The 13,018-nt window shown below is 36.5% G+C and overlaps 1 protein-coding gene across 2 annotated transcripts in view; it reads left to right on the top strand.

Annotated features, from left to right (window-relative positions):
• Positions 1–959: 959 nt before the first annotated feature.
• The window catches only part of ZNF385B (zinc finger protein 385B), a 317,444-nt gene continuing 305,385 nt past the window's right edge, over positions 960–13,018 (top strand). For both annotated transcript variants that reach the window (XM_068543878.1, XM_068543879.1), the window contains exons 1-2: positions 960–1,021; positions 1,722–2,039. In XM_068543878.1, coding sequence (XP_068399979.1) covers positions 1,724–2,039 — 316 coding nt within the window. In that variant the 5' untranslated portion in view covers positions 960–1,021; positions 1,722–1,723. The remainder of the gene's footprint in view (positions 1,022–1,721; positions 2,040–13,018) is intronic.

Raw genomic sequence — 13,018 nt, forward strand, 5'->3', positions numbered from 1 at the left:
TTTAAATTGGTGGCATCAGGGTAAAGTATTTATGGAACAAATAGGTTTAACATATCAAAATTAGTACTATTTTAACAATTCTCTGAAGGTTATTATTTAGCCTATGGTATAGTGCATAATGGCACTTTGCAATAGGGTGTGTGGGTGTAAATGAGTTCTTGGCATACCATATACATAGAATCAATATCTTTATGATCATACTCTGTACTATAACTTATTTTCTGAATTTTAAACATTCAGCTGGTGAACCCTCCAAATATGGATTAGTCTTTAGTTTCTCCTTCCCTTCCATAGAGCTCCAAGCCAACTTGGATCAACAGAACTGCTCAAAGACAGTATCTGAGTTTTTTCCCCAGGCAGAATCCATCACAAGCAACGATCCTTTCTTTATCTGAACTCTTCATCCCTCATAGCACAGTACTGTCCACCTCAGCCAAATCTTTTTCATGCATACCCCTTTTCCCTTAGCTTTTGCCCAATTATTCTCTGAATATTGTTCTCCTTTTTCTTCTGTGAGAGTATCTTTTTCTTTATTCGAGTTGAGAACTGAAAACATTGTAATAATCACACTGATAAGTATAAAATGCTGGTAACATTGGTATTAACTAAAATGAAAAATTTATACATGTTAAAGTGGAACTGAGCAAAATAAAAAGCCAAGGCCATCTTCATTACCCAGGATTCTTCAGGTACTGTAAAGGCTCCTTTAAAATCTTTACTTAGGTTATAACTTATCACTATACCCTTATCTAACTAAGTGAAAATCAGCACTTAAAAGTAAACAAAATTTTATCTTAGTCTGTTTTACTCTTTTTCTGTTTCAGTTACTAGATTACCATATATTGTGTTTCTATTATTTTGTGTTTCAGATGTTCTGCATTTCAGCCTCATCAGAGATTAAATTGATGTTTATGGGCTAATCTGGACAGCTAAAAACAGTTTGTTTCACTACATCTGTAAGAAAATATGTTCAAATTCCCACTGGCTGACTTATAAAGAGGCTTTTGGAATACAACCCAATGTAAGTTGCAGACACAATGTGTTTTTGTCTTTGTTATTCACCTCCTCCCCAAGTTAGGGCATGTATCTGTTGGCAGGTGTGCAGGTGTGTGTGTATTATGTATACCTTGGTGTCTACACATACCCTGTTTCATAGTATGGATTCGTAGCATCCTTTATTCCTTCCTTCAATAGATATTTGAATGCCTATTATGTAAAATTTGCACTTCTAGGCTCAAAGGTTATCCAGAAATGAGGTTACTGCCCCCACAGAGCTCACACTCTGTTGGGGAAACAGACATAAATCAAATAATTGTACAAATACATATGACGTGCACATGGTGAGAGGTGTTCTGAAGAGAGGTCACATAGCACGATGTGAGCATGTAACCAGGGATCTGCCTTATCTCCAGGGTCAGACAGGTTTCCAGGAGAGGGTAATGCTCCAGCTCAGATCTCAGGGGTGAGCAGGAGTTAAAAGGGCAAAAGAATTGAGAGGTGATGGGAGGAGGGGCAAGGGTAGAGTGGAAAATGCTCCAGACAGAGGAAACACATGTTCAAAGATCATATTTGCTCAGTTAAGTGCTTTTGATAATTTTTTCCAAGCGTGATCACTGAGTAGCTGGGAGATTTTAGCTTAAACCATACCATGAAATTAATCATAATCATACTAGAAGATAAGAAGGCATATATTTCACAAGCATTTGTACTTTTTTTTTTAGGTATGAGGTATTCCTTAAGCCCTGACAACTACCCTGAAGATGGAATTATGAATATGGCAACTTTTTTACGGGGCTTTGAAGATAAGGGAATAAAGAACGACAGACCTGAGGACCAGCTGAGTAAAGAGAAAAAGAAAATTCTGTTCTCCTTCTGTGAGGTGTGCAACATCCAGCTAAACTCTGCAGCCCAGGCCCAAGTCCATTACAACGGCAAATCTCACCGCAAACGAGTCAAGCAGCTGAGTGATGGACAGCCTCCGCCCCCAGCCCAGGGCTCCGGACCACCGCTGGCCAGCCCCAGCACTTTCACCAGCACAGGTAGGTGGGAGGGCCTGGGGGCCCATTTCCTGCTGGGAGACGTGCTTCTGTTCTAGAAAATGAAAGATTTAGAGCAAGGCTTATCTTTCCCCTTAAAACTACCACCACAATGTATATTCTTTTCCCTACAGGTAAAATCCAAGAGCTGTCTGTTACTTCTCAGGATACATTTTTTATTGTTATTAATATATATTATACTAGACACAAATATATATAAACACAAAATTTGTATATCAGCCCATTGACATAGTTCTGTATCTCCGTAGTTTGTGAACAGTCCTTAATATATTTTGAAATGTGTTTAAAATGGATCAGTGATATCAATTTTTTTCTCCTCTCTGCAGAATTAGACTTTCTTTGGCTTTCTTGCTCTGCTTTCCGTTGAGTAGCGTACTATTAGGTGGTATATAAAAAGCTCCAGCTTTATTTATAACATCCATGATGCAGGAAAGGAGCATTAATCTTGTGCGCTAGACGTGTTATATTCTTTTAGGGAGTTGGCAGCAGTGTGTCGGTGGTGTTCTAACAATAGGAACAGCCATTGCCAAAACCAACAAGGCTTACCTCTGAGCTCCAGCACCACCGCAAGCACTTTCCCTGCCTCTTGCCTCTCACCCTTTCCTGTGGGCTGGATAGAGGCAGAAGCTTGGAGATTCTCTCATTCTTGCATCTGCCCTGAATTCTAAACAGTTTTGCAAACCCTGTATCTTATCCTTGGGCAATGCTGCCTCCTTCATATTGCTGGCCTTTGGTCTGTTAGTTGTGACACAACTAAAGAAAAATGTGAAATGTACTGTGTTCCATGGTGAAGGTTTCTACAAAAAGTAGGCCTCCTCCACAGGTTTACTTGGGAGGCCAAGATAAGCCTCCTCCTAAATGTGAGGAAAAGCTCCAAATTCCTCTCTAGCAAGTGTGTGCTTTGGTAATGAACCTTCAACTTGAAGTGAGATGACGCGGTGCAGCCCTTTGTTGGAATTTCACCTGGTGCTGTTGCATAGTTTTTGATTTCGTTAAGTTATACCATGATCCATATTAAGCTCCGGTAAAGATGGCTTGTATGTGTTTGCTGTAAATTAATAATTTTTCTATTTCAAGCTAAACCTAATTACTTTTTACCCAGTATATGATTTAATTTTATTAAATTATTTTCCTCAGTCAGTACTTACCATGCTGTGAAAGAACTTAAAGGAACTTATAGGATATAAGATACACAATTATTACAATAGTGAAAGATAACTTTTCTGTTTTGTATTTACTTATTATGATGATAATTGTTACCATCATATATTCATTTGTTATTCACAAATGCATTAATGTATGTGTATTTACATATTAAAAATATAGTTGGTGTTAGAGTAAAAACTGATGACTGTCTTATATCTAAATCAGAGAGCAAATAGCCCTGAGTAAAGGTTTGAATTACATTTGTTAGAATCCAAATATCTATGTTTAAATTGAGGTTAACCTGTGGTTTCTAAAAGAGGTAATGTTAGTAGCTAACATTAACTGAACATTTTCTATGGGACATATTTTGGTCCTAAGAGCTTTATAGGAATTTTCTCGTTTAATCTTCTCATGAACCCTGAGGTAGGTACTAAGATTATTCCTAATTTACAGAATAGGAACAAAGGCACAGAGATAAAATTTGTCCAGGTTCATACAACGTGGAAATGGCAGATCAGAGTTCCAACCATATTTAATTAATAGTGAAGCCATAATTCTTCGTCACTACTTTGCTGCTGTTTTCTACCATGCAATAAACTCAGGTTAAATTCAAACCAATATGCTGTAATATATTTGTGGTCACAAATGGTTTTTATCATGGAAAACTACCTTTCTCTGATGGGTTTTGAAAACAGACATGTAAAGCTCCAATTCATGAATTTCTCCATTTTTCTCCCATACTAATGAAATTAGCTAGCTGATATAAAATACATTTAGCTAAGACATACACAGAATATTATGGATATATTTTATAAATAAAACATAGCTCATCAACTAGTATAACACAGTATATTAATATATAGGAAAATGGGTAAGAAAATGAGACAGCTTTTCAAGTTTTATATTAGGCACAAAGGACAGTTTTCATATGCTGATAATATAGTCAGTGATTCATTCTCAGAAGATCTGGGTTTAACATATGATGAAGGCAAGTCACTTAACCTCTGAAACTGGTTAGCATAATCCTCCCATCTGAAAAAAAAAGTAGGTATAATAATGTTCCCTCTTTGAAATAGAAATCGGACATAGATGTATGTACAAAGATGATTATGACATGATTTATAATTCCAAAATATTAGCTGTATCCTGAATGTACAATAGGAGAAAAGTTATATACGTTATAGTACATTTATAAGATGAATGATAGAAACCATAGTCATTAAAAATTGTATTTCTGAAGAATACCTAATGAAAGGTGAAACTGCCTGTGGGATCATGCTAAACAAAACAGCAGGAACTAGAGTGGAATATACCTTAGTCCTGTTATGTGTGCATGTGCACATTATCTACTGTTTAGAGTCTCAACTCGATGAGGAGTCAGCCTGACATGGTTTTATTTGTTTCCAGTCACTTTCCTCAGTTTTGATCAATCAAATATCTATTTCCTACTGGGTAACAACTCCCTTAAACATCTTCTCAGACCATAACTTTTCACATTTGTATATTCAGAGGGACTCTTTGATTTAGAAGACAGTTCTGCTTATAAAAACATCCATTTCATAGCCAAATTAAGATTTGGCTAGAAGGACTCACATTTAGAGTGGAAGGTGGGGCACAGTCGGCTCTCCCGCCACCTCTCCCTCCGCCTGCCCTTCTGCTCAGGTGGCGGGAAACCATGGAGGGATGGAGGGGTGGAGGTGTCCTTACCTTACAGCCTTGACAAAGTTGTAATGCTATTCTTGGTAGGTAATTACTATTCTGGTTGTCTCTGTGGGTCACAGATGCTCTTAACAGACCTTATGGATGAAGAGCTCCCCTCAAATGGTCCCTTAGACATTAGGAGTCCCTGAGATTTAGCTGCATCTTCCTCTTCTCTCATCTGTGTACCAACTCTTGGGGCTTGAGATCATGTGCAGAATCCATCTGACAACTAACATTCCTCTTGAAAACCTAGAGCTGCTGGGGCCCAGGCAGGTAGAGGTGCAGTAGGTGGAGGTAGGGGGCTTCTCTCCACATTTCTCTTGCCTGCTCAGGTAGCACAGAGGAGGCTGGCAAGTCCACTGACAAAGCAGGTACTTAATCAGGGAACAAAATGCCTATCTCCCTTTTTTGCCCATCACTTGGCTTTAGGGACTTATCCCCCCTCCCCCAAAAAACGATATATTAGAGTCTTAATCCCCAGTACTTCAGAATGTGACCTTATTTGGAGATAGAGTCTTACAGAGGAAATTAAATTAAAATGAGGCCATTAGGGTTGACTCTAATCCAATATGACTGGTGTCCTTATAAAAAGGGGAAATCTAGACATAGAGACAGATGCACACATAGGGAAGATGGTGTGAAAACACAGGGAGAAGATAATTGTCTTCAAGCTGAGGAGAGAGCCCTGGAACTGATCCTTCCCTTAGAACCCTCAGAAAGAACCCACCGTACAGTACCTTGATTTTGGACTTCTAGCCTCCAGAACTGTGAGATGATAAATTTGTATTGTTAAGCCACCCAGTTTGTGGTACTTTGTTACAATAGCCCTAGCAGATTAATACAGGGAGAAAAATAGTAGCACATCTCCTCCCCAAAGGAGAAAAGATGTGGTAGTAGACATAACCTTCCAAGAACTTCATTTCAGAGGGAACTTCCCCTCCTCTCTGTCAGTCTTATTATGGTTTTGGGGTTGGCAGGGTAGGAGTGGGGTCCACAGGGTGGTGGTTGGGACTTGAGCCATTTTTCTGAATAAGAGGTGATTGACCCCCAAACATTTATAGTTCTGTCACTAAATTTAGAATTTAGTGTGTTCCTTCTGGAAGAACAGGAAGATTCTTAGAGTTTACCTAAAACTATTTTAGAACACTCTGGGCTACAGGAGGAAGAATCAGAGGGGAAGCAAAGAGAGCTTAAATAGCTTAAATAGGGATCCTTCACACGCAGATGAAGTTTTGTAAGATACAAAGAAATTTATCATTAGCAGTTTACTTTTAAAGATTGGCTAAAGGAAGCTTTTCAAATAGAGAGGAAATGATAAAAGAATGAATCATAGAACAAACTGTATCAGTAAGCGTTCTCCAGAGAAACAGAATCAATAGGATATATATATAGAGATAGATAGATAGATAGATAGATAGATAGATAGATAGATACACACACACATACATACATATATATGTGTGTGTGTGGTGTATATATACATATATAACAAGAATATTTATTAAAGGAATTGGTTCATATGATCATGGAGACTGACAAGTCCCAAGATCTGCAGTCAGAAAGCTAGAGACCCAGGGGAGCTGACGGTGTAGTTTCAGTCCAAAGACTGGCAGGCTTGAGACCCAGGAAAAGCTGACGTTTCAGTTTAAGTTGGAAGGCAGGAAAAAATCGATAGCCCATGTCGAAGGCAGTTAGGCAGGAGGAATTCCCTCTTATTCAGGGGAGGGCCAGTCTTCTGTCCTATTCAGGCCTGCAACTGACTGGATGAGGCCAATCCACATGAGAGAGAGGAATTTGTTTTACTGAGTTTATAGATTCAAATGTGAAATTCAACATAAATCACAACAATATCGTTTTGGATCCGTCTCCTAGAGTAATGGAAATAAAAATAAACAAATGGGACCTAATTAAACTTAAATGCTTTTGCACAGCAAAGGAAACAGTAAACAAAATGAAGAGACAACCTACAGAATGGGTTGCAAACAATGGGCTTAATTTCCAAAATATATAAACAGCTCATACAGCTCAATATCAAATGAACAAACAACCCAATCAAAAAATGGGCAGTTGGGGCTTCCCTGGTGGCGCAGTGGTTGAGAATCTGCCTGCCAATAATGCAGGGGACACGGGTTCGAGCCCTGGTCTGGGAAGATCCCACATGCCACGGAGCAACTGGGCCCGTGAGCCACAATTACTGAGCCTGCGCTTCTGGAGCCTGTGCTCCGCAACAAGAGAGGCCGCGATAGTGAGAGGCCCGCGCACCGCGATGAAGAGTGGCCCCCGCTTGCCACAACTAGAGAAAGCCCTCGCACAGAAACGAAGACCCAACACAGCCATAAATAAATAAATAAACAAATACTAAAAAAAAAAAAAAAAGGCTCCCATGTATCCATATTAAAAAAAAAAAAAAAAATGGGCAGAAGACCTAAATAGACATTTTTCCAAAGAAGACATACAGATGGCCAACAGACACATGAAAAGGTGCTTAACATCTCTAATTATTAGAGAAATGCAGATCAAAACTACAATGAAGGTATCACCTCACACCGGTCAGAATGGCCATCATCAAAAAGTCTATAAATAATAAATGCTAGAGAAGGTGTGGAGAAAAAGGAACCCTCCTACACTGTTGGTGGGGATGTAAATTGGTGCAGCCACTATGGAAAACAGTATGGAGGTTCCTTAAAAAAACTAAAAATAGGACTACCATATGATCCTGCAATCCTCCTCATGGGCATATATCTGGAGAAAACCATAATTTGAAAAGATACATGCACCCCAATGTTCATTGCAGCATTGTTTACAATAGCCAAGACATGGAAGCAACCTAAAAGTTTTATGTATACAGCACAGCGATTCATATATATATATATTCAGTTATATACATAACTGAATCGCCGTGCTGTATACCTGACACTTACATGATACTGTAAATCAACTATACTTCAATAAAAAATTTTTAAAAATTGTGTTCAGTACAGCCTTAATTTGAACGTAATTGATTCTTTAAAAAAATTTTCTTGTGCTTAAGTTCTCCAACATTTTGAAATACCTTTCCCTTTATTTTTTAGACAAAACAAAGTTTGGAGAACCACTTCCACATTTATTCGTAATTCTAGGTCTTTCTGTAAGTTCCCAAAGAGAATCCATTGGACAAATCTTACTTTAATTCTGTGTTCTTTTTGAATTTGGGGAATTTTTTTTTTCTCAACTGCTCCCTATGTTCTCTTTTCTCTGCCTAATATTAATGCAAATGTGGGCTTTTTTAATGACCCCCCAAAAGCTTATCAACTCAGTAGATTTGTGGGTAGTGTATTTTACTGAAGGTTTGAAATCGTGATGGAATTGTGTAGATATAGCATTAATAAATCATTTTCATAAGAGTATGTAACAGATCAATAAGAATTTATATAGTTATATATGCATACATATATGTGTGTGTATGTTCATCCTAAAGACACTCCTGTAATGAAAATTTCTCATTTGTTAACTTTTCCCAGCACATTTCCTAGGCCCTCCTTATTACCATGACTGTGATTTTCCTGTCATCCTGGTAAACACTGACTGTGCAGTGCTGCAAGGAAGTACATTCTGTCATGCAAGATTGTTCATATAATTCTTGTTTAAAATGTTTCAATGTTCCTCATTGCTTTCAGAATAAAATCTACACACACACAAATGTGAAATTTATCCAAAAACAAACTCAGAGAAACACCCAGAATAGTGTTTGACCAAATATCTGGGCATCCTGTGGCCCAGTCAAGTTGACACGTAAAATTAATCCCCACACAATCCTTTTCCTCATAAGTTTTATAAAACATATTTGATGATTGAAATGAAATTTAACCATATGATACTCAAGATAATAATAATTAAAAGTGGAAGTTAAAGGGACCTAAATGGAAGTAAGGTTTCTGTACTTCATTTGAAGTAGCTAAATGATGATACCAGTAGATTGCCGTAAGTATGTATATTGTAATACCCATATCAACCACTCTGAAAACTATAGAAAGCAATACAGTCAAAGAGAATATAAATAAATCAAGATGGAGTCCTAAAAAATGTTCAAGTAACCCGTATGATGACAAGAAAAGAGAAACAGAGAAATGGGAACCAGAGGAAACAAATAGAAAATTGGCTCTTTGAAAAAGATTAATGAAATTTACAAGCCTCTAGTAAGACTGACAAAGATGAAAAAGAAAGAAGACACAGATGGAATAGATGATATTACTACAGAATTTGCAGCAATTAAAAATATAATAAGCAAATACTATAAAAAACTTATGTTCAGAAATTTGATAACTTAGAAAAATGAACCAGTTCTTCAGAAACCATAAACTACCAGATGCAACCAAGGTAAAACAATCTATAATGATCATATAGGTTGAATTCATAATTACAAAGCACCCCAAAAGAAATTTCTAGATCTACATGGTTTTACTGGAAAACTGTACCAAGCATTTAAGGAACACCAATTTTACACAATTTCTTTCAGAAAATAGAAGAGGAGGAAACACTTCCCAATTTATTTTATGAGGTCAGTGTTACCCTGATACCAAAAGCAGACAAAAAATAAAAAAAAGAAAACTACAGACTAATATCTCTCATGAACTTAGACTGAAAAATTCTCAACAAAATATCAACAAACTGAATCCACCAATGTATAAAAATAATTATACACCATGATCAAGTGGGATTTATTCCAGATTTGCAAGACTGGTTCAACATTTGAAAACCAATAAATATAAAATACCATATCAACAGCTAAAGAAGAAAATCATATGATCATATCAATTGTTGCCATAAAAGCATTTGAGAAAACCCAATACTCATTTTTGATAAAAACTCTCTGCAAGTTAGAAATAAAGGGGAATTGCCTCAATTTAATAAAGAACATCTACAAAAAAGTCTGTAGCTAACATAATTTTTAATGGTGAAAGACTGCTTTTCCCTGAGATCAAGAGCAAGGTAAGGTTGTCCACTCTCACCTCTCTTATTCGACATAGTGCTGGAAATTGTAGGAACCATAATAAGGCAAGAATAAATAAATAAAAGGCATACAGATGGTAAAGGAAGAAATAACATTTTCTTTCTTTGCAGATGACATGATGGTCCATATATAAATCCCAAAGAATCTGTGAAAGTTTACAGGATAGAGAACTCACAAAAACCAGTTGCATATCTTTATATATCACTAAAAATGAACATATGGAAACTTAAACTTAAAAGCACAATATCATTTATAATCACCCCTCAAAAATGAAATACTTAGATACATACTGTGAAAAACATGTACAGAATCTGTATGCTGAAAATCACAAAATGTTAAGAAAAGAAATCAAAGAAGATATAAATGAATAGAGAGATATACCATATTCATGAATTGGAAAACTCAACATAGTTAAAATGTCAGTTCTCCCTAAATTGATCTATAGGTTTCATGCAATTCCTTCAAAACCCTAGCAAGATTTATTGTATACATAGACAAGCTTAATCTAAAATTATGTAGAAAAACACAGGCCCTACAGCTAAAACAATCTTGACAAAGAAGAAATAAAGTAGGAAAAATCTCTACCCAATATCAAGGCTTACTATATAGCTGAAGTAATCAAAGCTGTTGGGTTTTGGTTTTTGTTTGTTTTTTTGTGGCGGTATAGACACATAGATCAATGGAAAAAACTATAGAATCCAGAACTGTAGATCCACACAAATATGCTCAATTGACTCTTGACAATTCAAAATCAATTCAGTGAAAGAAAAATAGTCTTTTCAACAAATGGTGCTGGAGCAATTGCACATCTATAAACAAAACAAAAGCAAAAATAAAAACAACCCTCCCCCCCAAAAAAAAACTTTGACCTAAATTTTACACCATATACAAAAATTAACCAAAATGGATCATGTATTTAAATGTAAAACATAAAAATATAAAACTTTTAGGAAAAAATGGAAGAAAATCTCTGGGACCTAGGGCTAGGCAAAGAGTTCTGACTTGACACCAAAAGCATGATCCATAAAAGGAAAACTGATAAATGAGACTTCATTCAAAATTAAGAACTTTTGCTTTGTAAAATACCATGGGAAAAGAATGAAAATATAAGCTACAGATGGTAGAAAATATTTGCAAACCACATGTCAAAGGATCTAGAGTACATAAAGAACTATCAAAGCTCAACAGTAAAAAAAAAAAAAACCAAAACAAAATCAAACAATCCAATCAGAAAGTGGGCAAAAGATAGGAAGAAAAATTTCACTGAAGAGGATGTACAGATGAGAAATAAGTGCATGAAAATATGTTCAGCATCATTAGTCATCAGGGAAATGCAAAATAAAACCACAATGAGGTTTTACAATATACCTGTCAGAATGGCTAAAAGAAGAAATAGTGACAACACTAAACGTGACAAGGTTGAAGAGTAAATGTATCACTTGTACATTGCTAATGGAAATGTAAAATGGTACAGCCCCTTCTAGAAAACAGTTTAGAGGTTTCTTATAAGACGAAATATGAAATCACCATTCGACCCAGCAATTGTACTCTTGGGAATGTATTCCAGAGAAATGAAAATGTACGTTCTCACAAAAGCCTGTATATGAATTTCATAGCAGCATTATTTGTAATACCCAAAAACTATGAACAACTCTATATTAGTTTTCTGAGGCTGCTATATCAAATTAACACAAACTTGGCAGCCTAAAACAATAGAAATTCATCCTCTTTAAGTTCTGGGGTCTATAAGTCTGAAATTTGCAGGGCCGTACTCCCTCTGTGGACAATACATAGGGAGAATCCATTTCTTGTCTCTTTCATCTTCTGCTGGCTGCCCGGGCAGCCCTGGGCTGGTGGCTGCATCAGTTCAATCTCTGCCTCTGTCTTCACATCACTTTCTCTTCTGTGTGTCTGTGTCTTCTTTTCTGTCTGTTTCAAACTTCCCTCTGCTTTTCTCTTATAAGGAAACTTGCAGTTGGATTTAGGGACCCATGGATAATGCAAGATTATCTCTTTATCTCAAAATTCTTAACTCAATCACATCTGTAAAGATCCTTTTTCCAAATAAGGTAACATTCAAAGGTTCCAGGATTTGACCTGCATATTTTTGGAGGGTGAATTGTTAACATGTGGTACATCCATACCATGGAATAGTACTCCATAATAAAAAGGAATGAACTATTGATACTCGCAACAACTTGGTTGAATCTCTACGGAATTATGCTAAGTGAAAAAAATCAATCCCACAAAGTTACATACTGAGTTGATTTTTACAACATTTTTGAAATGACAAAATTTTAGAAATGGAGGACAGATTAGTGGTTCCTGGGGGGTTAAGGCTGGGGGCAGGTGTCAGGAGGGAAGTGGGTGTGATTATAAAAGGTCAACATGAGGGATCCTGTGGTGGTGGATTCACGACCCACACAGGTGACAAACACACACATACACACGCACATATCCACATGAATACAAGTAAAACTGGGGAAATCTGCATAGGATTGGTAGATTGTATCCATGTCAACATCCTGGTTGTGATACTATCCTATAATTTTACAAAATGTTACCATCAGTGGAAGACGGACAAAGTGTTCAATGGAACTCCCTGTATTATTTTATACAACTGCATGTGAATCTCTAATTATCTCAATAAAAATTTCAGTTAAAAATTCATAATAAAGGTACCACCTAAAACACCTGTATTCTAGTAGCATTATCAGATATGATAATGAACACAAATTTGGGGGTTTTGCTTTTTAAAAATTATCAAGTGTCTACAGAGATTAATAAAATACAATCTCTTTGAAGTGTCGAGAGAGGACAGATATATAAATAAATGAATGGCAATGTGATATGCTAAGAACAATGATGATCTACATATAAAATAAATGTGGCACAGAGAAAGGGATGGTCAACTTCATGAAGATCAGAGAAGGCTTCCTAGAGGAGGTGATATTTGCAGTGAATTTTAAAAAATGAGTTTCAAGTTACTCAAGGAAAAACAACATTCCAGGTAGAGGGGACAGCAATGTAAATGCATGTTGGGATAAACTATAAATAGTTTATTCTTATTGGAATGAGTATGAGTGGGGGCAAAGGAGGAACATTTGGCAAAGTATAAAGAAAG

The sequence above is a fragment of the Eschrichtius robustus genome, chromosome 5, assembly GCF_028021215.1.
Source record: "Eschrichtius robustus isolate mEscRob2 chromosome 5, mEscRob2.pri, whole genome shotgun sequence".
NCBI classification, from domain to species: Eukaryota; Metazoa; Chordata; class Mammalia; order Artiodactyla; family Eschrichtiidae; genus Eschrichtius; species Eschrichtius robustus.